Source organism: Abramis brama (genome assembly GCF_963993115.1).
Source record: "Abramis brama genome assembly, chromosome: 7".
NCBI classification, from domain to species: Eukaryota; Metazoa; Chordata; class Actinopteri; order Cypriniformes; family Leuciscidae; genus Abramis; species Abramis brama.
The window spans coordinates 40,157,123-40,181,447 of NC_139969.1; the positions used below are offsets into that span (position 1 = coordinate 40,157,123).

The 24,325-nt window shown below is 40.7% G+C and overlaps 1 protein-coding gene across 1 annotated transcript in view; it reads right to left on the reverse strand.

The window, feature by feature from the left end:
- The window catches only part of LOC311087547 (NACHT, LRR and PYD domains-containing protein 12-like), a gene marked incomplete at its 5' end in the record, with an annotated part of 62,412 nt that overhangs the window by 18,658 nt on the left and 19,429 nt on the right, over positions 1-24,325 (reverse strand). Inside the window, one exon of the mRNA XM_084120872.1 lies at positions 13,944-14,114. Coding sequence (XP_083976998.1) covers positions 13,944-14,114 — 171 coding nt within the window. The remainder of the gene's footprint in view (positions 1-13,943; positions 14,115-24,325) is intronic.

Below are 24,325 nucleotides of genomic sequence, written 5' to 3' on the forward strand. Positions count from 1 at the left end.
ACACTAGTTCCCTTTCATGGTCACTACGACTTAAGTCAGTGACGGCGAATGGGGTTTCGCTTAGAAAGCCTCTCTTCTTCGAGTATACAAAACGAGCTAATGGCAAGAAAATGCCATGGGTCTGCGGAATTTGCATAGCGTAAGTCCGCCCCACGTCGTGGGTATATAAGGAAGTACGCTGGCAACATGCAGATATGTTTTCACTTCGGAGCCAAGAGTTCTCTTCACTCCTACAAGCCATTCTGAATCATCTTCCTCTATGAGACGAACGGCTCTTCAGTGTGTTGGTGTGACCGCGCGTTCCAGTGAGATCGCATTGCCTGCTGCTGATCTGTGCAGTGATCTGCCGACAGTGTGTGTTTCTCCCTGGGCGCTTCAGCACTCTGCTGAGCTTTTTTCTCTCTCTAAAAGAGCTGCACGCGGCACGTCTTTTTCAAGACGGCTCGCCCGTGTATTTACTGGATGTGGGCGCGTGATTTATCTGCCTAATGTCACGAGCGCTGTTTCGCGTGTTGGGCTTAATCAAGCTCGGCAGCGGTCGTGGATGAGTCATGCTTTCATTACAGGAATTTGACCATTGTGATGTTTATAGATCGAGACTCAATGATCTCTGTGTGAGAGTCCCCTCTGCCACACCCCAATCTATCTCTTCCTCGAGAGGGGATACTTTAGCTGGTGGCCAGGGTGATCTGAGGGTTATGGTGTGGCATAATAGAGTGCCGAAGTTATGACGTCATTTTGTAGGACAACCCGGAAGTTAGCGGCGCATGGGTTCCCTCGATCGAAAAGCAATGCATTTTCCCCATAGACTTTTGGAAAATCGCAAAAAATAAGATCTGTGTTCAACAAAGAGTTGTGACCCTAACACGTTTTGTCTATCAAGATAATCTTTACAAGCTAATCCAAAATTTATACATTTTGAAGCCTAAATAAAGCCGTCAGATATAAAATGCTAACAGTAGGCTATAAACGGACTACAGCACACCAGCACACCATGGTCGCGGATCAACGTCATCATCAAGCTTCTTCAAACTTTATTTAAAAAACACGCTCGCTCATTATGATCTGCGCTGTGTATGAACCTATTTTTACAGTCTATGGTATGAACACTTATCCACTTTTTCATGAGAAATATTGCCCATTCGTTTTTTCCAAAAATGTTAGAAACTAATTTTGTTTATGCGTGCCTCTCTGAGATTTTTTTTTAATCTTTTGTTAATGTTTTATTTATTCGTTTATTATTTTGTTAGTTTATATAAACCTTAATATTATTTTCTTTGTGATTAAGATTATTATGCCTGATCATTGTGCCCCAAATAAACTTTAAAGATTATCTTTCACTGTATTATGTTTGATTGTATGTTTGCATACCATTTGCTAATTCGCCAGGAAAAAACGCGCTTTCTCGGAAGCACTAACGTTAGCTATGGCCGTATCAATTTCTAGTCCTTTTTCTTAGACGATAGAAAAACCATAGATCGAGGAGAGAACCACTATAAATCTGGACATGAACAGTGCAGCTTAGATTCTGGTTTACTTGCCGGTATTGTGGGCCAGCATGAGGGACAAGGTTAATCGAGTCTTGATAAGTAAAACTAGGGAGAGATAGAGGAGTTATAATAGTGTTCTATGTATTTAAGATAACTATACAAATAATCTCTGAACAAGCATAACACAGTTCAATTCCAAACATTTAATAGCCTATAATAGTTGTATATAATTATATATGTTCAATTTAAAGAGAATTGTCCAATAGCAAATGCTTATTATAATATATTATAATTAAACCATATATGTTCCCTAAATAAACCACATATACTAATTTTTTTAACATTTTCTAACGTTATATATTTTTACCTGGTAATCCACAAGCCCCAATGTGAGAGCCAGTGTAGTAAATTTTATCTCACATTCACATTACTGTGAGCTGACTGGAGTGTAGTTACAATAGTATACAAGTAGTATACAATAGTTTAACATTTAATTTGTGTGTCAGACAGGCAACTTACAGTGCATTAAGGCTATACATATCAGCGTGTTCTCTGGGAATTGTCCACGTTTATATAGCACATTAAATATAGTTAACATTTACTACTAAAATAACAAAGATTAATATCATTGTTACTGTCACATTCACCGTCTGTCATCGTCCTGTCTGCACTACAGTTCCCAGAATCCTCCTTGTTTCCACACCTGAACTCACTCCCTTCATTACCCGCCTGTTCATCATCCTGATCATCTGTGTCACCTGTCCTCACCTCGTTAGTGTTCATTGGTGTCTGTATTTAGTTTCCCTCTGTTCAGTCAGTCCTGGTCGGTTCTACTTTGTTCACTGTGGTGTTATCCTGCCTGTCATCCTGCCTGTATGTACCTTTGAGTAAGATTTAAGTAAACCATTTATATTGAAGCCTTTGGACTTTGAGTCTCCTTCAACCCGCACCACACACCGTGACAGAAGAACCGACCAAACTAAACATGGAGCAAGGGAGTTTGTCTTTGGAGGAATATGTAGAAATATACCTTGACTACTTTCAAGATGTGAGTAAAGATCCGCATATTCTAAAGATGACGTTTTGGAGTGGATTGAGCAATCCATTAGAACAGATGCTCTTGTGGGGTGATTTTCATCTCCCCTTTACGGAGTTCATCGACCGCACTCTGTGGGTGTGCGGCTCTTCACTCACTGTGGGAGTCGTGGACGATCCACTCGTCCAGCCTGACCCCATCGTCCAGCCCGATCTCCCTTCGCCACCACTTACGTCCAGCCCAGAGCCTTCACCGCTGGTCCCGTCCAGCCCAGAGCCTTCACCGCTGGTCCCGTCCAGCCCAGAGCCTTCACCGCTGGTCCCGTCCAGCCCAGAGCCTTCACCGCTGGTCCCGTCCAGCCCAGAGCCTTCACCGCTGGTCCCGTCCAGCCCAGAGCCTTCACCGCTGGTCCCGTCCAGCCCAGAGCCCTCTTCGCCGCTGGTTCCGCCCAGCTCAGAGCCCTCTTCGCCGCTGGTTCCGCCCAGCTCAGAGCCCTCTTCGCCGCTGGTCCCGTCCAGCACAGAGCCCTCTTCGCCGCTGGTCCCGTCCAGCTCAGGGCCCTCTTCGCCGCTGGTTCCGCCCAGCTCAGAGCCCTCTTCGCCGCTGGTTCCGCCCAGCTCAGAGCCCTCTTCGCCGCTGGTTCCGCCCAGCTCAGAGCCCTCTTCGCCGCTGGTTCCGCCCAGCTCAGAGCCCTCTTCGCCGCTGGTTCCGCCTAGCTCAGAGCCCTCTTCGCCGCTGGTTCCACCCAGCTCAGAGCCCTCTTCGCCGCTGGTTCCGCCCAGCTCAGAGCCCTCTTCGCCGCTGGTTCCGCCCAGCTCAGAGCCCTCTTCGCCGCTGGTCCTGCCCAGCTCAGAGCCTTCTTCGCCGCTGGTCCTGCCCAGCTCCGAGCCCTCTTCGCCGCTGGTTCCGCCCAGCTCAGAGCCCTCTTCGCCGCTGGTCCTGCCCAGCTCAGAGCCCTCTTCGCCGCTGGTCCTGCCCAGCTCAGAGCCCTCTTCGCCGCTGGTCCTGCCCAGCTCAGAGCCTTCTTCGCCGCTGGTCCTGTCCAGCTCAGAGCCTTCTTCGCCGCTGGTCCTGTCCAGCTCAGAGCTCTCTTCGTCGCTGGATCTGCCCAGCACAAAGCCCTCATCGCTGGATCTGCCCAGCACAAAGCCCTCATCGCTGGATCTGCCCAGTACAAAGCCCTCATCGTTGGATCTGCCCAGCACCGAGCCCTCATCGCTGGATCTGCCCAGCACAAAGCCCTCATCACTGGATCTGCCCAGCACCGAGCCCTCGTCGCTGGATCTGCCCAGCACCGAGCCCTCGTCGCTGGATCTGCCCAGCACCGAGCCCTCGTCGCTGCCCTGCATCGAGCCCTCTCTGGTACCCGGGACTTTTCCCAAGTATTTTTTGGGGGGGGGCCATGGGGCTCCGTCCTGGCCACTCGAGGGGCCATGGCCACCGGAGGGGTCCTCACCACCATGGCCACCTGATGGGTCTTCACCACCATGGCAACCTGAAGGGTCTTCTCCGCCGTGGCCACCTGAAGGGTCTTCACCGCCATGGCCACCCGAAGGGTCTTCTCCGCCGTGGCCACCCGAGGGGTCCTCTCCGCCATGGCCACCCGAAGGGGCCTCTCCGCCATGGCCACCCGAAGGGGCCTCTCCGCCATGGCCACCCGAAGGGTCCGCACCGCCATGGCCACCCGAAGGGTCCGCACCGCCATGGCCGCCCGAAGGGTCCGCACCGCCTTGGCCACCCGAAGGGTCCGCACCACCATGGTCCCCTGATCAACCTGCTTCACCATGGCCACCTCCTCTGCCTGCATCGCCATGGTCCTCAGATCTGCCTGCACCACCATGGTCCCCTGTTCTGTCTACACCGTCATGATCACCTCCTTCTGTCTGTCCTGCCACCATCCTGGAGTCCGTACTTCTGAACCGGTTCCACCTTCCCGTCACGGACTCCAGGATGCCCACCCCCCCTCCCGTATGCTGCCTTCTTCGGCGCGGGACGCGCCTTGCGGGAGGGGGGAGTAATGTCACATTCACCGTCTGTCATCGTCCTGTCTGCACTACAGTTCCCAGAATCCTCCTTGTTTCCACACCTGAACTCACTCCCTTCATTACCCGCCTGTTCATCATCCTGATCATCTGTGTCACCTGTCCTCACCTCGTTAGTGTTCATTGGTGTCTGTATTTAGTTTCCCTCTGTTCAGTCAGTCCTGGTCGGTTCTACTTTGTTCACTGTGGTGTTATCCTGCCTGTCATCCTGCCTGTATGTACCTTTGAGTAAGATTTAAGTAAACCATTTATATTGAAGCCTTTGGACTTTGAGTCTCCTTCAACCCGCACCACACACCGTGACAGTTACCTAATGCCTTAATGCTGTTTACAAATACAATCATATTATATAAGTGGGTAAAAGCCAAGTTCACAAATATCAGGGTGCAGGACCCACCCTTTCTATAATTATATCCAAACAAGTTACAATAAAAGTCAATAAACCAGGTATTATTTTGAATATTTTAATTAAACATTTCTCAACGTAACATTAGCCTTTAATAAAACTGCAGCGGATCTAATCTATTAAACAGTGGCAAAGTAAACAAGCTTTTAGATATTTTAAGAGAAAGACAAAAGGTATTTTAGCTGTTGATTTGGTTATGAAAAACGCTTATTCTTGCTACTGCTAGCCTTTTTTACTCCATCTGGCACGAACCCAGAGTCTCCGCTGGGTAACATCGGACGGAAAATGGTCAAACGAGATTTCATTCGATGACTTGTGGTTGCATCTCGGGACAAAACAAAAATAACGTTATGTATATTAACTGAAAGGTAAACTTCTAAGACCGTGAAGCTGAAACGCGGGCTCGTGAGAGATTTCATGTTTGTCATGATGACGTCTAAAGTCCCCGCCAAAGGATGTAGTCCCTTTTAGCAACTTGTTAGCAACCACCGTTTTTAAGACACAATAAAGTAAAAAAAAAATCACAAGCAGGTTATAACTGGTGTGTTTTATGTCATAGATCAAAACGTGAAAATATTTAGAGGCTTTGTTAACCACAGACCTTATTTCAGGCGATTTAGCAAAAACCCATTCAAAAAACCCATAGACTTTAGGGCGAGGGAACCGGTAGTGCTAAAATGCTAACTCACTTCCGCGTTTTGGCCTACAAAGTGACGTCATAACTTCGGCACTCTATACCGCCGAGCTTTCCTCGGGCCACGCCCCCCTCCACATCACAAACCGTGGGGCTTCCGTGTGTGCCTGGTTCCTCTCGGGGACCCAGTGTTTTCATTCGGGGCTCCAGCAGATGGTGTCATGTCACTCACAGCATCACAAGGCGGGCTTGATTCCTCTGGAAATTAGGGTTCGACTGCGTTGCCTCCCTCGGGGGTGTCAACGTTAGTCGAGTCAAATCCAGAGCTGATGGCCATGCTTTCCCGGTCAGCTGAAATATGTACCCGATTAAGGTGATTAATTAAAATGCAGCCTTATTAATGGGCAAAACGTTCGGATGTTAAACGCACTATTTTGGGAGCAGGTGTAGATTTCTTTCGTACCAACTAACATTTGGAAAATACAAACATTTTAATGAATCCGAAAATTTACGCCAGAATCTCTTTACACTAGCCTAGAAATCTAGACGCACCCTAGCGGCAGCAAAATGTATTTCGCAGCCAGGTGGGTCTAGCAACTCTCAATAGACCTTCTAGCTGCAAAAACCTAAATTGGGTCAGGCCAATCACGTCGTGTATAGAGTAGGCGGGGGCGGGCTTAACATATGACGACAGAGTTGCGACGGCTGCCACTTGAAAACAAAGAATGACGGCTGCTGATGGAGAACAACGGTCTTTCGAATCGGCTTTGGCCGCGAGTCACTCTGGAGGACTTGGAGTTAAGTTTTTCTTTGAGAAAAGAGCAAAGAACGGCACTTAAGTCATTCTTAAAAAAAGGAAGATGTGTTCGTCGTTTTGCCGGCCAGATATGGCAAAAGTTGAATCTATCAACTAAGCTCCGCTGTTGGGAAAACGCTCTGGGGTGCGTTTCCCGAAAGCATCGTTAGCCAACTATGGTCGCAAGTTCCCTCGTTACCAATAGAGTTCTTTTTTTTATTTTTTTTTTATTTATTTTTTTTTGACTTAAAATTAAAATATTTTTATTATAATTATATAATTTGCTATCATTGTGAGAACGTTTAGTGCATTTGGAGGAAAATCTCACCCACATCTCTGATCCATAGACTGTAAAAAAAAATAGCTCTGATCTCACACCCCCACAGCGAACCTCGCGGTATTCTACGGGATTTTACAATTTTTTTATTTATTTTTTTTTATTTTATTTTTTTTTATTTAAACTTCAAATCATACAAAACACAAAGACATACCAAATAACAAACGACCATTTCACATTACACCTTCTTACAAAAAAAAAATCTGAGAAGGAATGAATCCTCCCTAACTAAAATACAGTAAGCAACAGATATCTAAACAAAAAAGTTTGACCCTATCATCTATAATGTATGTAAATTAATAAGCACATAAAACGAGAACATCTCAACCAAAGAAATATAACTCCAAAATAAATAAGCAAACTTAAGAACAATTCAAATACCCTAACATAGGGGTTTATATCAACTGATATTCAGATATAAGTGAGAAGAAGTTAATAGCAGGGACTGTATCAATTTTCTTTAAGGATTTACAAAATAAAGAAAAGTCATTTTTTAATGCAATCACATTTGGAAGAGATTTTGTGAAACGACATTTGTGGATATAGAATTTAACAAACAATATAATATTATTTATCAAAAATTCAACTTTTTTGTTCTTCATTAAAAGTCCATATTTGATCCCATTCCAGGAAAAAAAATCCATATGAATAGACTTAATAATCAGCCAGCTATGTATTTCCTTCCACAAATTATGTACAATCTCACACTCAAAAAAAAGATGTTCTGTTGATTCCGACAATGATTTACAAAAATAACAATTCTCCGTTTCAAATTTGAATATTTTTTGAATAAATTCTTGAGAAGGATAAATTTCATTTACCATTTTAAAATGGATTTCTTTAAATTTAAGAGGAATAGGAAATTTCAAAAACTTAGTTCTAATTGATCTAATTTCTTGTTTGTTCAAGTTTTTTAAATAATATGTTCTTTTAGAGGACCCAGGATAGATCTCATCAATTAGCAATTTTCTCAGCAACCGGTTATTGCATTTTTTGTCCCCAAAGTTTATACCATTGATCTGTGTTTTATGTAATCTCGGGTTCAGGGACTGATCCAAATTATTCCTTATTATATTAATCATAGCTATTGGAATGTAATTAACTACATTTCTGTAGTCCTCCAGCGTACAGATTATTTTATATTTATTACTAAATTCCTCACATTTTAATAGATTTCCTTCTTCATTCATCATATGAACAATGGACCAAATTTGTTTTTCCATCCATCCTTCCAAGAATATTGATTTCTTCCTTCTTAAAATCACCCTGTTATTCCAAATCGGGACGTTATGTGGACTAAAGTTATGTTTGTAAACCATTTTCCAGTAGAGCAGCACTTGTTGGTGGAAGGCAGAGAATTTCACGGGTAACTTTGAAATCTCAAAATCACATGTCAAGAGGAAATCTATACCGCCTAATTTTTTAAACACAAACTTAGGTAAAGAGAACCACATGTCTTCACTACAATTCAAAAACGACTGGAGCCATTTTAGTTTAAGTACACCATCCATGGTCTTAAAATCAATTGCATTTATTCCTCCCTCCTCATATTTTTTAATCATGTCTGCTTTTCTAATATAATGGTGTTTATTTTTCCAAATAAAGTTAAAGATGAGAGTGTTTATTTCTTTTAGGTTTTTAATGGAAAGCGGTAATGAGTACGCTGGGTATATTAGTCTGGAGATAAGTTCAGTTTTTGTCAATAATGATCTTCCAAATAATGTTAGGTCTCTCTGCAACCAATTATTTAATATTTTTCTGGATTTTTCAATAGGCTTCTGGATGTTCTTGTTGTCACTGGTTCTAGAATCTTTGGAAACCCATATACCCAAATAACGAACCTCCTTTTTCACTGGGATGTTATACAACATAGTATCTGAACTGTCATGAATACTTAAAAGTTCGCATTTATTAAGATTAAGTGTTAGGCCTGAAGCCTGGGAGAATAAACTCATCCTCTGAAGAACGACAGGTATTTGATCCTTATTTTTTAAAAACAGTGTTGTGTCATCCGCTAATTGACTGATAAGTATTTGTTTACCATCTATATTAATGCCTTCAATTTCAGAGTTTTTTAACCAGATAGACAATAACTCAGCAACTATAATAAACAACAGTGGAGATAAACTACACCCTTGTCTTATCCCTCTACCAATGTTGAATCTTGGGGTTGTACCCTCAGGGAGGGAAACACAACTACTAATATCTGTGTGTAACATTTTAATTATATCCAAAAAATATTCTCCAAATCCAAAGTATTCTAATGCGTGATAAATAAAAGAATGTTCAACCGAATCGAAAGCTTTTTGAAAGTCAAGAAATAAAATATAAGCATCATCTTCCACTAAATCCTTGTAATCTATTAGATCTAAGACCAATCTGATATTATTATGAATTAGTCTACCTTTCATGAATCCTGATTGCGAGTTACTTATGATTTTTGAGAGACCTACTTTTAATCTAAATGCCAATGCCATGGTAAGGAGTTTATAGTCTGTATTGAGGAGAGTGATAGGCCTTAAATTATTTAATATTCGTTTGTCTTTCTCCGGTTTGGGTATTAGTTTAATTAATCCCTGTTTCATCGTTGTCATCAATTCTTTTTTATCAATACTCTCTATAATTGCATCAAATAGTAATCCTTTAATTTCTTCCCAAAAATGTTTATAGAAATTAGCGGTTAATCCATCTGGACCAGGCGAACGATCAGATGCTATTTTTTTAATAACTTCATCTAATTCCTCTAATTTTAAACCTTCTTCACATAACTTTTTAAAGTGATTATCAATTTTTGGTATTTTATCCTCTATTGTTAGAAATTTTTTTTTTGAATCCTGTTCATTGTAAGAAGGAGAGTAGATATTACTATAGAAGTTATAAATTTCTCTAGCTATTGATTTTGATTCTGTGCAGTCTTCCCCATTAATTAATAGACAAGAAATTGCGTTTTTTTCTTGTCTTCGTTTCTCAAGCCTATTAAAAAAGGCTGAATTTTTTTCCCCATCCTCTATCCACTTCGCCCGTGATCTAACATATGCGCCTTGGGCTTTGTTAAGGTAAAACTGGTCTAATTGAGTCTGTATATTTGAAATTTCTATTTTATCCTCTTCTGACCAGTCCAATTTAGAGTAGTAACCGAGCAATGTTTTCACTAAATGGTTTTCCTTCTCTCTTTTTTCCAATTCTAGTCTTTTACTAAAAGCAATAGAGCGTTTTCTTATGGAAAATTTAAAAAATTCCCATTTTTGTGACCGGGATAAAATGGTATCTTTGTTGATGATTAAAATTAATTCTTTAACTTCACGACAGTAAACATCATTCTTTAGGAGGGATGAGTTAAACTTCCAATAATCTTTCTTACTCCTAGAAAGAGTCTGATTAGAGATGGTCAAGCTTATTACACAATGATCGCTGAGTGGGTTTACAGAAATATTAGTAGATACTTTTGTCACAGTGTCTGGTTTGTGTTCCCTGGGTGTCCACTAGAGGTCCTCTTCCCGCACGGTGTCCTACACTCTGTTACTACATTTCCCATGATCCTGTCTGTCACTGAGTGTTCATTGTGTTCAGCTGTTTCTCGTCACCTCGTTTAGCACTTGTGTATATATACCCTGTCAGTTTCAGTGTTTGTCACGGAGTCCTTGTTTAATGTCTTCACACTTCTGTTCCTGTTTGCTGCCTGTTCTTGTTCGTGTTTTATGTCCTTGGATTGACTTATTGGATTTTGACCATTTGCCTGAACTGATTGTGAGTACGGATTACCCCAATAAATTAACTGCACTTGGATCTCTCTCTTTTGTGTGTGATACGTGACAGAAGGACTCCGTCACCTAAGAGATCCAGCATGATGGGGTTCCGTATCCTCCCTCCTGCCACGGAGAAAGAGAGGATGGGGCGTGTCCAGAATTTGATGAGCTTTCGTCAGCAGGGCCTGCCGGTGGGTTGCATAGCTCAGTCATTTTGGACGCTCTCGAGGGGAATGGGATACAATGAGGCAGCATTAAAAGACATTTTTAATACCTGTCTTGATGACCCATTGCCGGGGTGGGAAATGAAGGGTCTGGAAGTCTTGGACTTTTGGGGTTTTACCAGATACCTTGAGCATCGGAGTCAGTGGGATACAGCAGTCACGTCTGGGTCTCCTGAGAAGATGACCGACACACCTGAGCTGGTGAGTGGAACTTCCCCTAAGGCGGTGGGCTCGAGGCTACCGTCTTGCCATCATAGGCGGAGAAGGAGGAGGAAGGTCACGTCTGTCGATCCAGAGACTGTTCACGTCACGCCTGCCGAGCCTGTGTCTTCAGACAAGATGGCCGCCGCCGAGGCTGTTCACGTCACGCCTGCCGAGCCTGTGTCTTCGGACAAGATGGCCGCCGCCGAGCCTGTTCACGTCACGCCTGCCGAGCCTGTGTCTTCGGACAAGATGGCCGCCGCCGAGCCTGTTCACGTCACGCCTGCCGAGCCTGTGTCTTCGGACAAGAAGGCCGCCGCCGAGCCTGTTCATGTCACGCCTGCCGAGCCTGTGTCCCCTGACAAGATGGCCGCCGTCGAGCCTGTGTCTGTTCCTGAGCCTGAGCCGGTGGTGTCTGTTCCTGAGCCTGAGCCGGTGGTGTCTGTTCCTGAGCCTGAGCCGGTGGCGTCTGTTCCTGAGCCCTCAGTGACCGCGACACTGGCCATTATGGCCACAGCCATGTGGTGTGTGTGGGCTACGCAAACACTTGAGCCGGTGGTGCCAGTTCCAGTGCCCGAGCCGGTGGTGCCAGTTCCAGTGCCCGAGCCGGTGGTGCCAGTTCCAGTGCCCGAGCCGGTGGTGCCAGTTCCAGTGCCAGTTCCGGTGGTGCCAGTTCCAGTGCCAGTTCCGGTGGTGCCAGTTCCAGTGCCAGTTCCGGTGGTGCCAGTTCCAGTGCCAGTTCCAGTGCCAGAGCCGGTGGTGCCAGTTCCAGTGCCAGTTCCGGTGGTGCCAGTTCCAGTGCCTGAGCCGGTGGTGCCAGTTCCAGTGCCTGAGCCGGTGGTGCCAGTTCCAGTGCCTGAGCCGTTGGTGCCAGTTCCAGTTCCTGAACCGGTGGTGTCTGTTCCAGTTCCTGAGCCGTGGCCGCCCGAGGGGTCTTCTCCGCCCTGGCCGCCCGAGGGGTCTTCTCCGCCCTGGCCGCCCGAGGGGTCGTCTCCGCCCTGGCCGCCCGATGGACTGTCTGCTCCGGGGTTTGGATGGCACTGAGTATATTTTCAGGGCCACCGATCTATCCATTCATCTACAACAATATTAAAATCCCCACCTACTACTACAAGATCAGTAATATAGGTTGTTTTCAGCTCCTCTATAACATTTGTAATTTTATAAAGCAAATTTTTGTTTCTAAGTTCGTTATTGTAACCATAAATATTGATCAAAATGAAAATTATTTCTTCTATTTTCAAAACACAAGCTGCCCAGTGACCTTCACTATCTGTCCTTTGTGCAACAACTTCACCATAAAACTTATAAAAACAAATAGCAACTCCTGCGGATCGATTAGAACCATGACTAAATATCATCTTGTCTCCCCATTGCTGGGACCAAAATTTGACATCCGACTTATCAGAATGAGTTTCTTGAAAAAGGAAAATATTTGACCTTAGTCCCTTACAAAAAAGAAATATCGCTTTTCTTTTGACAGAATCTTTTAAACCTCTTGCATTAAACGATGAACAAGAAATAACACTTTGATGTGACAGCATTGAACACATAAAAAAAACAGAAAATAAGTCAGTTAAGGAGGTAAAGCAATAACTGTGAACGTCCCATTTTTAGAAAAGTCTTTCCCCATAATGTCACCTTTTTTTCATTTTTTTTCTTTTTTCTTTCCATACTCAGCCCGCTCCTTTAGGTGTCACCTCGATGCGCTTGCCATTGATGTATCCATATGGACCTCGGAAACCTGCGGTTTTCCCTTCTTTTCTCGCTTGTTCGATCTTGGGCCACATCTCTTGCCTTGCCAGAAGGTCATCCTTAGTTAGATCCTCAGCAAACCGGACCCCCGCCTCCCTGCACGCCGCTGATACTTTCGTTCTTTTCCAGATGTCATCTCGGATATTTCTTTTGGAGAAGAGAACGATTACCTGTCGATGCCTGTTCTCTATCTTTCTTCCTACCCTGTGGACGATATCCACAGCGTCCTCCATCTTATCAGCCAGGTCTGGGGCCACTTTGCACAGCAGGTTGACGGTATCGGCTCTGATGTTTTCATTTACATCTTCTTTTTTCCCTTTAATCCGAAGACTCCATCTTCTTTTGTACCTTTCTTGTTCCACCAGCCTTTCTTTCAGGTCCCCTTTCTCTTTGAGGAGGGAGCCAACCTGTTGCTCCAAGGACTTTATTTTTGTTTTGCACACCTCTATGTCTTCTGAGTTAAGCTGTGTTGTTTTTGCAACGGAGGCCAGCATGGCACTATGTTGTCGTATTTGAGAGCTAATATCGTCCATGCGGTCATTTAGCCGTTGTCCAAGTTGATTAATAGCCGCCAAAATGTCTTTCTTCAAAACGTCAGATGCACTTTCTTCAGGTGTATCTTTAGGCTTTTTTTCCTGTTGTTTTTTTTCTGGTGTATTTGTTGGGGTCAAGTTTTCTATTCCCCGCTTAGCAGAGGAGTTAGCAAGCTCCGTTTGCATAGCGTATTCATGCTCCTCCGCTTTTTCCGAACGTTTAGAAGAGAGGGATTTGACCGCAGGAGGGTTCTTGGCATTTTTCATCTTGTTCGCGGGCGAGTATACTACAGTCTCGGTATTAGATAATGGAAATATCAATCTTACATGATAACAAATCCGGGACGGTGCACAGCTTCAGTAGAATGCGACCACTTCCCTCGCCATTCCACCGGAAGTCCCTTACCAATAGAGTTCAATGGACATTGCGATGAACTTGCGACCATAGTTGGCCAACGATGCTTTCGGGAAACGCACCCCTGGTTGGTTGAAGCACTGTCCTATTGCGTGCAGAGGGAATTTGAAAGACAGCCGTTTATCCCGCCCCTCGGATTAAACCGCGTCTATGGTGAGTTTCCAGACCTAACATCTTGATGTAGGTCTGGCTTGCCAGGCTAACTTTACACACGATTTACACACAAATTTGTTCTGCTCGTGTTTCATGAATGAGACCCATTGAGCATAAAGTGTTTCAGTTTAAACTGTTGAAGTGATTTTGATTCTTGTATGTGAATGTGACTGACCTCAATCTCTCCAGTTTACAGTGTGGATCCTTCAGTACGGCACATAAGCGCTTCACTGTGTTTCCTAGTTTATTCCAGCTCAGGTTCAGCTCTCTCAGGTGTGACGGGTTTGATTTCAGAGCTGAAGTCAGGACGAGACTCTGTTCCTCTGTAATACTGCAATCACTCAGACTAAAGACAGAAAGAGAAGAGAAAATGACACAGATTTATGATGATCAACTAATGTGTTTAGCTTCATCCAGCAGACTTTTGCTGACAAATAAACAGGGATATCCAGGTTCAGGGAACACAGAGAAAGACTACACATTGTTCATTTAAATATACTACCAACATTGTAACAATACAGATGGTGGACAACCAGAATGCCAGCCGCCGCGGCGAAAATAAACCAGCCGCATTTCAAAGTCGTTCCCGAAATGACCGCCAGGTGGAGCAAAGGGACATTGTGCAAAACAGCAGCAATTGCCGTATTTTAAAATGTAAGTGGGTTAAATATAAAACCCTAAGCCTAATAGGCATATTTTTCATATATAAATAGGCCTATAAGGCTACAACAGAATAGAACCAAAGATAGAATCAATTTTAGAACTGAAAAAATAGAATCAAAAGTTAAAAATAGAGACGATATTAGGAGCAATGAATATTTTTACTATTCTATTGAGGAATTAGATAAATGAAGAGCTCTCGTGAGCGATACAATTGCATAGTAATTTATAGTGATTTCAAAAGCAGTCCTTAAAAAAAAAAATACATGGAGAAGTGTGGCATAATTTTTGAGAGATTACGCGGAACGCGTTTTAGTTAAGATCCTGGTTTCAATGCCCTTAATGTATATAGGCTAGGCTACTGCTTTAAAAAAATGTCACAAAGCGTTTTGAGATTGTTTTGAATTAAACATTGAAGTTTAAAATGTAGTGTTTTGACACACCAGGCCGAGTGGCGTTATGCATTGTTCAAAAATCAGGTTTTATTCTGGCATGTTGAATTGGCGTTAGAATTTTTTTTTAGATTTATTAGATTTAGATTTTAGATTTCGTTAGATTTATTTTTCTCATAACAGCTAAAATAACTTAATTATATGCCTTGTCTTAATATGACCTACTTAATATAGGCAATAGGCATATAATAGCCTATATAATAAATTAGCAAAACTTGGCCACTAAATATTTAATTTTCAGTTATTTTAATTATCACAATTAAAGTTGCAATTTTATTAAATTGAACAAGCGCAACAATCAGCATTTAATCAAATATTCTAAAAGATGTATTATTAATAATAATGTTATTTCAACATAATATTTCGTTTTTTCGACATAATATGTGTGCGTGCAACAAGCAAGATGTGTATTTGTAAATCCGGTGATGCGTGCATTGATTTTTATCAATAAACTAGTGTTTTCTGACAGTGTCGACTGCAAAGATGAAGTTGACGATCGCCATATTTGTAGTGAACGCACCTAGAGAGAAATGCACATAAAGACATAATCAGAGAGTAGCCTTTTTCTTTTCGTTTTGAATTATTTCGTTTGAGGACATTTCAAGCTTTGTGTATTTGATGTATTTATCATGTCTGTGTGAGGCATACGCTGAGTTTCGTTAAGTTAGGAGGATGAGATGCGCTCCAGCTGACGTGCAATGCAAGTGACCGCGCGGGCGCACACATGATTAGTGTCTGTTATATTTGCTTCTCTTACTTGAAAAATTGATTAAAATTAAGATACAATTTATAGAAAACGAAATTCACTTTAAAGAAAGGTTTTCTACTAAATAAAACTTAATGAAGTGGTCAAAATCATGTCTGACCCACTCCATATCCATCTCTCGATATAATGTTGAATTAGTGTTTGACAAACGCGGCGGCGCGTTCATTTGAATGAAGAGCGCTTCTCGCTCGTGTGAGCGAACACAAACTGGAACGTTAGGCCATGTCGCAATGAGTGAATCGTGGCCGAGTGGTTGAACTTACGTTATGATCATTTAGATGACACGGGTTCGAATCCCGAACTAACTTGGACTACTGATATTTTTATATTAGCCTATTAATGCATTTTATAGTCTATTGTTGATGCAGAGAGATTTGTCTAGTTCTAAAACATAGTTTTTTGCTTATAGCCTATTTACAAAATAAAATCACCATGCATTTCCATTTTACACTAAGGAACAAATATTATACAATGACTTTACTTCTGTAGCCTATAATAATTCCAATCGTAATTTCAAAAGCAGTTCTGTTAAAAAATATATATTTATATATATATATATATATATATATATATGACGTTTAAACGACAAACAATAAAATCAGAACCAGTATTCTGTTGCGTTCATGGTTCCAGTGGCAGTAATGCATCCACGGCTTTTCAAAATGTCACAAAGCGTTTTGAGATTGTTTTGAATGAAATATTGAAGTTTATAATTAAGTGTTTTGGCACACCACGACGAGTGGCAAACTCTTTGTTTTGTTTTGCAAACTCAGCTAGCCTGTGGGGGGTTTGGAGAAGGCAATAGTTGCTTTATCGTGGGGGTGCAGGACAGAGGTGTTAATGTTCCGTCTTTCATATGGAGAGTGTCGGAGCCAGCCTGATGAGCAGGCAAAGGCAAAATTCTTTTAAGGATTAATCTCAAAATCTCCAAAAGTCCATAGCCTATGTACAGTAGGCCCTATATCTTATTAAATTATATATTGTAGTTTTATTGATTGTATTTAAAGGTTTTCCACACACAATTTCAATTTAGCAGATACAGAGCTCTTTAATTCGCGACCCACCTCGTTTTATTGTAAGGTGAATTCAGCAAGGCTTTATGAGCAGGCAAAGGCTGTATCTTTGCTGTATGCTGCATGCTGTATCTTTGAAGGAACAAAAGCTATTTGTTGCAGTTTTTTCTTTCGTGATTTGTGTGGATGACACACAGCGACATATACAGTATTATCAGCTGTATGGTGTTTTTTTACGCTGAAATGCTTAATTTCGAGAAAGACCCGCCGCGCGCAGTGAGGGAGACCAAACTTACTAAAAAAATATCCAGCGCGAGAGAGGCAAAGAAAAACGCCTGTTCTTAATTTATGTTGCTTTGAACTTTTTTCGTTTTGTACCGTTTTAATTTTTTAATTTAGCTGCAATTTCTTTGACAATAGAAATTTAAAATGTTGCAAGAATAAGATTCTGTGTTTCTTATTTTGCATCACAAAGGGAATAAACTCTATCGATGCAACCCTGTTTAAATAAATAAACTGTCCCGACACTTTATTTATACCTTGAAATGTGCGATGGGTTTTCAAACTTAATTAATTTTCTTTTTCTTTTACATTTTCATTGTTTATTTTTTAATTGAAAGCAATACTGTATTGAAAGTATTTTTCTGATTTGTTCGATCTGTTTAGAAAAATGTCTTCCGTTGCTATGGCCGGGTATTACTGTCAGTCATCTCAATCTCGTGAATGATTCACACACACACAAAAAATAATTGAGCAGATTAAAGACGAGCTTCATCATCTTCATTTTCTGGTGCAATCGGCTGACAGTCTTCCTTCATCAGATGTGTCGTCTTTGCAGCGGCTCAACTGGAATGTAGCAAATTTATGTTGTAATGTACAACTGATAATTAAACAAGATGATTGACTTTAATAAACAGATGCATATTTAAGCATCAAGAACGGAAAAACATAAACACTGTCGGCTACACTGAGATTCGATCTCAGATCGTTTGAAGCTCCGAGAGGCTATTGTTAATGCATTGACCACAGAGCTATCGCCTGAATAGCCTAGGCCTACTATTTTCTTTGTTTTAAAAGTTTGTTATATTCTTTTTTATTTGTTTATTTTTTTAACATTGGCAATTTACTGTCTCGAAATTATGTGTCGAAAAAATAAAAAAAGTGTTTTTACAAGACCTTGTGCTATTTATTTATTATTATTATTATTATTATTATTATTATTATTATTATTATTATGCAGATGTTAATTCAGCCATTCTGTTGGATAAAAATTGTCCCTAATGTAAAATGGAAATGAATGGTAATTCTAATTAATTTTATTTTATAAATATAAAATATTTAATATAGGCTATAGGAGAAAAAAACAATATGGTGTAGCAATATTTTAGAACTATCAAATCTCTCTGCATTAATAATAAAAAAGTAGCCCATGTTTGTTCGGGATTTGAACCCGTGTCATCTGAATTATTGAAACGTAAGTTATAGCCTAGCACTCGGCCACGAATTTGTTTTGTTTTATTTTGTTTGAAATGTATTTTTACATATTTTGCTTTCGTTAATGTTAACCAATTCTGTTGTAGCATAATAGGCCTATATTTTTTCCCTAAAAGTTTGTTTTATTCTCTGCGTTGTTTGTTTATATTTTTACATATTCAATCAGTCTCATTTTTGTTCAAATAATGAAAAAATGTTTTTTTTTATTTTTATTTTATTTTTTATAAACAGATAGGAAACTTACCTTTTAAAATGCCGCAGTTGCTGCTAACCTATTGACATAGCCTTTCTAAATTATAGAAAAACTGGGCACACAATGTTAAGGTGTGTCTACTTTGTTTAAATTGAATGAATTTGAATTCGTTTAACCACAATATTTATCTTGAATTTATCTGTGACCTCAGCTCAGATTACTGCCGCGGCAGATTACGTCATAAAGAGAATAAACTGACACTTTTCAAAGTCTGTGATTACAGCGCCACTCAGCGGTAAAAGGCAGCAAATACACATCCCAATTTTGCCGCCGCGGAACGGCGGCGGTAAAAGTCTCATTCTGGTTGTCCACCATCTGTACAAAGGTTGTCTTGATCTAGGTATGTTAGTTTACACATTCATTTCACATAATTTTTAAAGGGTCATGAAACCCCCTAAAACACATTTTTTGAGATGTGAACTAGGGGTGTAAATCAGACAGTTCATCACGATACGATACATTATCGATTCTCTCAGCCAGCAATACGATATTTGCCGATACCTCCAAAAATTCTGCGATACGATTACGATTCGATTCGATTCAGGACTATATCGATCGATTAATCGATATTTAGATATTATGTTCACACTACCAGTTACGTTTTTATTAACTCACAAATGCAACCAAAATATATAACATGAATGTTTAATTAAACTCTTTGAAAATTGCACACCCTCTCCCAATTGGGACATTTACAACAGAAGACGTCATTTGCAAATACTCCGTTCTTGTTCATTTTCATAAATCATGTTTTTTATTATTATTATTGTGCATTCCAAGTAATATCAATCAAACTGCAGCTTAAAAAAATACAGGTAAATTACAAAATTAAAGTTAATTGAAAGTATGCTTTAATATTTTTATGTTTAATATGTTTAATAAGTTTTTTTTTTTTTTTTTTAGCAGACCAGATACATTCACATTTCATCATCTTTCTGAGTCAAACAAAACCAAGTAATTGCTATGATATACAATACAACACTCAGTTAATCTTTGTAACGTTAATCTCCTCAGCTGACATAGATGCCTTACAAACGTTATTGTTGTGATTAACGTACACGCAATACAGGGAGCTTTTCCCTCACCACTAAACTGCTTTAGTAAGGTTCCGTGAAAATGCTTTTATTTTCCTTTCACCCCCTGAAGAAGATAATCACGGGTTCATCAAGTTCATTGAAATTATCCATCCTCGATCACTTTTAGTCAGCTTTGACGAAACGCCTCTTAGCTAGGGCGTCTTTTCAAAGTGACATCTGACCTGAATACTGCACGCTGAGTCGCTAAAACAGACTTATCATGTTGTGGTCACCAACAAGGGTGCGACTGCTTGTCTGTTTCTGCTGTAAAACATGAACTCGTGATGCCTTGACAGCGGACAATACCGGCTTTTGTGAAAAAAACTTGTTTAGGGTTTAGTCAGTCTTGTCAGGCGTCTATTTCAGATGAGGAGATTAACGTTATAAAGACACACCGGCAGACAGTATGGTTGGTGAGTAAACGAAAATGTGTGCTTTGGCGGAAGGATGTTACGTGAGAATGTAGAGAGTGTCAAAATAAAGGTGTATATCGATATTTTACGTGTAGAATTGATGCATCGTATCTTTAGACGTTATATCGATGCATCGATCCATATCAATGTATCGTTACACCCCTAATGTGAACAGATATGTACAGGCTGCACATCACTGAAAATAATAAAAGCACTCATAAGAATTACAAATAAGTTGAAATTGGTTATTTTTGTGTTTTTCTGAGCAATTTGGTTCTTCCAGGCTGAAAAGAAAAGTGGAAGCGACGTGACAGTATCTGAGGTGGAAGCGTGCTTTCGAAGCATGTGATTGGCTGAATGTGAGGTAGAAGCGTGCTTTCGGAGCGTGTGATTGGCCGAATTTGAGGTGGAAGCGTGCATTCGGAGCGTGTGATTGGCTGAATGTGAGGTGGAAGCGTGCATTCGGAGCATGTGATTGGCTGAATGTGAGGTGAAAGCGTGTTTTCGGAGCGTGTGATTGGCTGAATGTGAGGTGGAAGCGTGCATTCGGAGCGTGTGATTGGCTGAATGTGAGGTGGAAGCGTGCATTCGGAGCATGTGATTGGCTGAATGTGAGGTGGAAGCATGCTTTCGGAGCATGTGATTGGCTGAATGTGAGGTGGAAGCGTGTTTTCGGAGCATGTGATTGGCTGAATGTGAGATGGAAGCGTGTTTTCGGAGCATGTGATTGGCTGAATGTGAGGTGGAAGCGTGTTTTCGGAGCATGTGATTGGCTGAATGTGAGATGGAAGCATGCTTTCGGAGCATGTGATTGGCTGAATGTGAGGTGGAAGCATGCTTTCGGAGCGTGTGATTGGCTGAATGTGAGGTGGAAGCATGCTTTCGGAGCATGTGATTGGCTGAATGTGAGGTGGAAGCGTGTTTTCGGAGCGTGTGATTGGCTGAATGTGAGGTGGAAGCGTGTTTTCGGAGCGTGTGATTGGCTGAATGTGAGGTGGAAGCATGCTTTCGGAGCGTGTGATTGGCTGAATGTGAGGTAGAAGCGTGTTTTCGGAGCATGTGATTGGCTGAATGTGAGGTGGAAGCGTGTTTTCGGAGCGTGTGATTGGCTGAATGTGACGTGGATCATATAGTTCATATATGGACCAGAGCAAGTTTATATGGACATATTTCATATAGTCTAGTGCTCTAAACATGAACCAGCACCGCTCTTCTTCAAATTAAATATATGTGCAAATAAAGACACTGATACAGCCGTACATCTGATCATGAATGCGATGATACAATGGATTATTCTGATACACAGAACACAATGATGTAGACGACAATTAAAGAACAATGGACAAAAAATTATTGTCTTTATCATTTATGTGCTAAACTGACCCTTGTCGTTTGTTCAGACTCAGAGACTATAGTGCTCATAAATGTAATGAAAATATTATTAGATCTTTTAAACATTCCCCCTCGTTCTTGTGAGTGTGTTATATAGGGTTATATATTTAAAATGCATCAAGGTGCCTTCAGATCCATTTATTTTATTTCCCTCTGCAGTCATATTTTAATATTCATGTGTCTGTAGAATGAGTGTGTTGCAGTTCTGTGTTTTATTGGTTGTTGTCTCCCCTTTTCCCGCCCTCTACACTCCCACTTTTCCACAGCTTTACACACACATTTCCTTAGACTTTTCCAGCTCTGAGATGTGAACGACCAGCTAAAACAGGGGGTTTCATGACACTTTAAGGTTCTTTCGTGTCAATGTCACCTTTGGTTTGCTCACTGGGACAAATGTGGTTCATTGTGTTCAGGTGTTTCTTGTGTGCTTAATAGTGTGTGTGTGTATATTTAGCCCTCATGCAGGGCCATACACACCACTGAGGTCCAGACCTTGGTCATTTTTCGACGTGTATAGACCTTATGCGCCAGAGAAACAAGCGCACAGCATCTTTAGAATATTGTCTTTGAACTTCTGTTTTTGCGGTCGCTCTGTATATTTCTATGGCATCGCTGTCGATGAGTAATTAGCTGGTGAAGTGGATTTACTTATTGTAGAGTTAATGAAAGTTATCATGAGCATGGTAATGTTTTAAGCAAATGTCTTAACAAATGTCAGTAGACCGGGACGATTTTAAAACGAGCCGTTCTTTCATAAATAGGCAAAGACTATATCAATCAAAGCTCAGCTTTGGGAAGGGAAGATATACTGGTGAAGATAAGGAGACTGAGAGAAGAAGAAAGAGAGAATGTGATGGAGATGAGAGAGTAAGAGCAGGTTTTGCACACTGTGCAATACCTATCAAATGCAATTAACTAATAATCTAATATGATTAAATATCAAGTCTGTATAATATGTGCTCTTTTATCAATTTTCAGTGCTTGTTTTGTTTATTTTATGGATGGCTCAGCTAAACAGGCCAATAAGAAACTATTAACTACTATTATTCCTTTTATACAGACGTTTTAATTAGACATTAGTATAACTAAAACGTCTATAAATGTATAAAACTGAGAGATCAGGTTAAACCCACAGACACTTGTTCAATCTGCATGATTCATGGGTTCACAGAGATCATCGCCCCCCAGTGGTGAACCATTGACATTTCCAAACATTTCGTAAGTTATGATGTAACTAAGCCTCGTTTACTGAAATCATGTGACTTTGGTAGTTTGATACACACTCCGAACCACTGATTCGAAACAAAAGATTCGTAAAGGTTTCGTAGCTTCATGAAGCGTGTTTTGAAAGCATCCATTACTAGCGTTCAGTGGATCTTATTACAGGCAGATACTGATCACAGACTTTTAAAATGCACTTGTTCAATTTTTACAAGTTACAGTATATGCTGCACCAAAATTAGACATTTTACATTTTGGGAAATACAAACATTGAATTGAAAGCAGTTATGAACATTTTTGATTCTTTTTTTTTCCTGTTATTTTTATTACCATTTTCCAACAGTTTTATACAAATCACTTACATACAATTTGTATATGTATGAATGTAAACAGAACAAAACGTTAAAAAAAAAAAAAAAAAAACCTGCACACACTTGAAGTATTAAGTAAAACTATACCAAATCAGGCATTAGGAGGGCCATCCAATTTTACTTGTTATAATAATTAATAAAAGGTTAACATTTCTGATTCTGACGTCACAAAAAACATTGTTCTGCCTCTACAGTAACTGAAATAATTATTGACCCATGATCAAACGGTCTGTCTTAACCCCCTGAGGTCGGCGGTATCGCCGGCGATACCAGCTCGCTTTTTTTTTTATCAGTGTAAAAGAAACTCATAAAAACTCTGTTGACTTTGATTTTCCATAGGAGTTTCATACATCAATCGATTCTGTTAAATGTGTATTATTTTTGTGTATACTCACAATAAAAACAAAGTGTTGTGCTTTTTGCCAAATAAAGAAAAATAAACACGAGGCGAGTTCTGCCTTCTCTCTGCCAGTGTAGTCCATTTTGAAATGCGTCCGAAAATGAATCATAACTCAGCGAATACTTCTCACACAGGCACGTGAGATATGTCTCTATGAAGCTTGAAATCTCTTCTTTTAAATTAAGTAATTTATATAAAAAACAAATGTTTTCAACTCATGTAATCCGTTTGAAAGCAAGGAGAGGTACCGTTTTTCCTTCTCCCTTCATTATCTCTAAATGAGCTGAGGCCGCCCCGCCCCCCGGCGCGATTCACATGTAAATAGTTAGGTGATCTAGTATGCATCGCACCCGCCCCCCGATCAATGCCTCAGACGACGAACGGCAGCATTTTGAAGAGCGAATTCCGCCGAGGACACAATTTCGGAGTAAGTTTTACTTAAAAGTCTTTTGTCTTTTATTTTTCGTGTTCGCATTTATGAGGAAAAAACAATATTACGTGACAGTTCTCCATTATGGACGCGAGCGCTCTAAAAAAAGCACTAAAAGACTTTCAAACTTTCACAGAGACCTCAAAACAGAAAGTACAAATCCTTTCTTTAAAACGAATTTCGTTTTGTATCAATTGTATCTTAATTTTAATAATTTTTTCATTAACAAATTTCCTGGATTTAAAGTAAATATAGCAATCACAACATAAGGTGCTTGAACTGTAGATCATCATGAACCAGACCGTAGCCTACTCGCCTCACATGTCTAAAAAATGTGAAATATATTTACAGAAAGCTGGTTCTAAACAAAACCATCCAAAACAAAAAACTATGTAGCCTAATAAATGTGCATTTCTCCGGTGCGTTCACTAGCCTACTGCGAAGATCGCGAGTCAATAGCCTATCGTCAACTTTATATTTATTATAATAAAAACGAAAGTTACTATGTTACAGACATATGAAAGACAACATTTCATTGATTAGTTTTGGATAGATTATACATTTTTACTGTAAAATATCTGCCACCTCAAATAAGCTTTTATTTGCCAATTTTTGC